The sequence below is a fragment of the Amphimedon queenslandica genome, unplaced genomic scaffold (assembly GCF_000090795.2).
Source record: "Amphimedon queenslandica unplaced genomic scaffold, v1.1 AMPQUscaffold_97_Cont27876, whole genome shotgun sequence".
Lineage (NCBI taxonomy): Eukaryota > Metazoa > Porifera > Demospongiae > Haplosclerida > Niphatidae > Amphimedon > Amphimedon queenslandica.
The window spans coordinates 1-861 of NW_003559543.1; the positions used below are offsets into that span (position 1 = coordinate 1).

General features: G+C 33.9%; 1 protein-coding gene across 1 annotated transcript; it reads left to right on the forward strand.

The window, feature by feature from the left end:
• Positions 1–7: 7 nt before the first annotated feature.
• LOC105316392 (ras-related protein Rab-13-like) lies at positions 8–729 on the forward strand. The gene is made up of 2 exons (XM_011411233.2): positions 8–137; positions 187–729. The coding sequence occupies exons 1-2, from the start codon at positions 42–44 to the stop codon at positions 631–633; spliced, it is 543 nt and encodes a 180-aa protein (XP_011409535.2). The 5' UTR covers positions 8–41; the 3' UTR covers positions 634–729.
• The last annotated feature ends 132 nt before the right edge of the window (positions 730–861 follow it).

The following is an 861-nucleotide window of genomic DNA, read 5'->3' on the forward strand; positions in this document are numbered from 1 at the left end:
GTGATTCTAATGTAGGCAAGACATCAATATTCAAATTATATATGCATCATAAGGTTGACCTCAAGACTATCTCCACAATTGGTGTCGAGACAAGAGAGAATATCGTATACACCAAAGATTCAGATGAAAAAGTGCTGGTTAGGATGATAAGTCTAAGAAATATAGAATTATAATGTGTTCTTTTAGCTATACGTGCATGACACAGCTGGTAGTGAACGATTTAAGTCTGTAACATGTCAGTTTTATAAAGAGACTGACATTGCTTGTCTTGTTTACGATGTTACTGATCAAGATTCATTCTACCACATTGGAGAATGGAAGAGAGAGATAGAAAATAATGCAGGTGATAGAAGAATCCAGATGATTCTAATTGCTAATAAATGTGATAAGACTAACGAACAGTGGAGAATCTCACCATCAGAAGGCAGGGAGTATGCTGAACAAAATAACATGAAGTTTATTGAAATGTCTGCACATTATAAGGAAGATTTTGAAAAGATTGATGACATTTTTAAAGAGGTTGTGGGCAAAGTGATAGCAGAAGGAGGAGGAACCAGAACCAATAGTAGTAGTGTAACGCTACATCAGGGTAATGCTACAGATCAAGAAAGGAGTTCCTGCTTGAAGTGTTAATTGATTTCAATGACTGATGCAAGAGGATGAGCCAAACTTTTGGTCTGCTGCTCAAGTTTTAAAATGTTGCATTTTATATTAATATGCAGTGTGTTTTATGACCATTATTACTATAATTCTTTTAATTTAAAATTATTATACTGAGTATCAGTAATAATACCTTTGTATACTAAAATTATAGGCTTTATTCTTTAACATTGAGCAGTTTTGGAGCCTTGAGCCATAATG

Coding starts and splice junctions, on each gene's coding strand:
- LOC105316392 (XM_011411233.2), top strand. CDS start 42: ATGCATCATAAGGTTGACCTCAAGACTATCTCCACAATTGGTGTCGAG. Junction 138..186: donor ATTCAGATGAAAAAGTGCTG/GTTAGGATGATA, acceptor GTGTTCTTTTAG/CTATACGTGCATGACACAGC.